Source organism: Lolium perenne, chromosome 3 (genome assembly GCF_019359855.2).
Source record: "Lolium perenne isolate Kyuss_39 chromosome 3, Kyuss_2.0, whole genome shotgun sequence".
Taxonomy (NCBI): Eukaryota; Viridiplantae; Streptophyta; class Magnoliopsida; order Poales; family Poaceae; genus Lolium; species Lolium perenne.
Genome location: NC_067246.2, coordinates 232,981,865 through 232,983,091, shown reverse-complemented (window position 1 = coordinate 232,983,091; position 1,227 = coordinate 232,981,865). Strand labels below are relative to the sequence as shown.

Genomic DNA, 1,227 nt, shown 5'->3' with positions numbered 1-1,227 from the left:
ATCCGAATCGCAAAAGAGGTTCTCTAAAAGCGACGCGTCCTACAAGAAAATAATGCACAAGCTTAGTCGTCGCCATGCCAATAATCTTGAGTGAACAATAATCATACGTGTTTTCCTGTTTTGATTATCGAGCCTGCTAGAGTTGCTCTAAGCATGTTGTCTCTGAGTTCCAATTAACATCACGTACTAGATAAAATTGCGATCCTTGGCGGCATGGCAAGATTACAGCATCGTCTGTCTTAGGAAAGTCTCCAGCGCACAAACATCGGACGCCAAACATAAACACACAATGACATACTGGCATAGGAAACCCACGTCGAATGTGCGCGGGAAAGCACACCACAAGCACACAACGGGCAACAGGGAAATCATACGGAGGTAACGATCGAGCCGCGCGCGCCATGGCCGGATATATAGGTCGCTAGCCATGGCTCATCATGCGGTTGAAATCGTGGAAGTCGAGCTCGCCGTCGCCGTCGTCGTCGTAGGCGCGTATCATGGCCTGGCACTCGGCGACTGACGGGTCGTCGCCGAGCTGGCTGAGCACGCGCTGCAGGCCGCGCGGCGTGATCCGGCCGGAGCCCTTGACGGCCTCGAAGGCCTGGAACGCGCGCCGCAGGTCCTCGCGCTCCTCCTCCTCCCCGCCCTTCCGCTCCACGATCCGCGCGAACTCCTCGAACCCCAGCGTGAGGTCGCCGCCGCCGCCGCTGGCCGCGTCCAGCTCCAGCGCGGCCGCCGCGCCGCCGTCGCCCATCGACGCGAAGAAGTCGCGGAGCTCCAGGCCGGAGATCAGGCCGTCCATGTCGCGGTCGAAGTGGCGGAAGATCTCCCGGAGCTCCGCCTGGCGGTCGCGCTCGCGCCCGCGAGACGACGTGCCCATGGACGATGACGCCGACGACGATAGGGACCGCGCGGACCTCGCGCCGGGGCCGGTTGGGGAGTCCGGGGGCGACACGGTGGTGGCCTTGCACTGGCCGCAGGCAAGCAGGCCTGGCAGGCTGAGCTTGAAGCTGCCCTTCGGGGACAGGCGCTTGGACGACGGCGGGTTGGAGACCTCGGTGCTCGCCATTGATCTTTATTTGCGCGAAGCTACGTACGTAGCTGAAAGCTTCCGGAATTCTCTATGTGAAAGCTAAGTTAGTGTGCGTGTGCGTGTGCGCGTGCGCCGTCTATATGGAAGAGAACCAGTGACCATGGTGGCGCGTATATATAGTGGGGAGAAAGACG

The 1,227-nt window shown here is 60.5% G+C and overlaps 1 protein-coding gene across 1 annotated transcript; it reads right to left on the bottom strand.

Annotated features, from left to right (window-relative positions):
• Positions 1-267: 267 nt before the first annotated feature.
• Positions 268-1,227, bottom strand: LOC127338587 (putative calcium-binding protein CML19). Its single transcript, XM_051364642.2, has one exon. It carries the CDS (start codon positions 1,067-1,069, stop codon positions 422-424), a length of 648 nt encoding a protein of 215 aa, XP_051220602.1. The 5' UTR covers positions 1,070-1,227; the 3' UTR covers positions 268-421.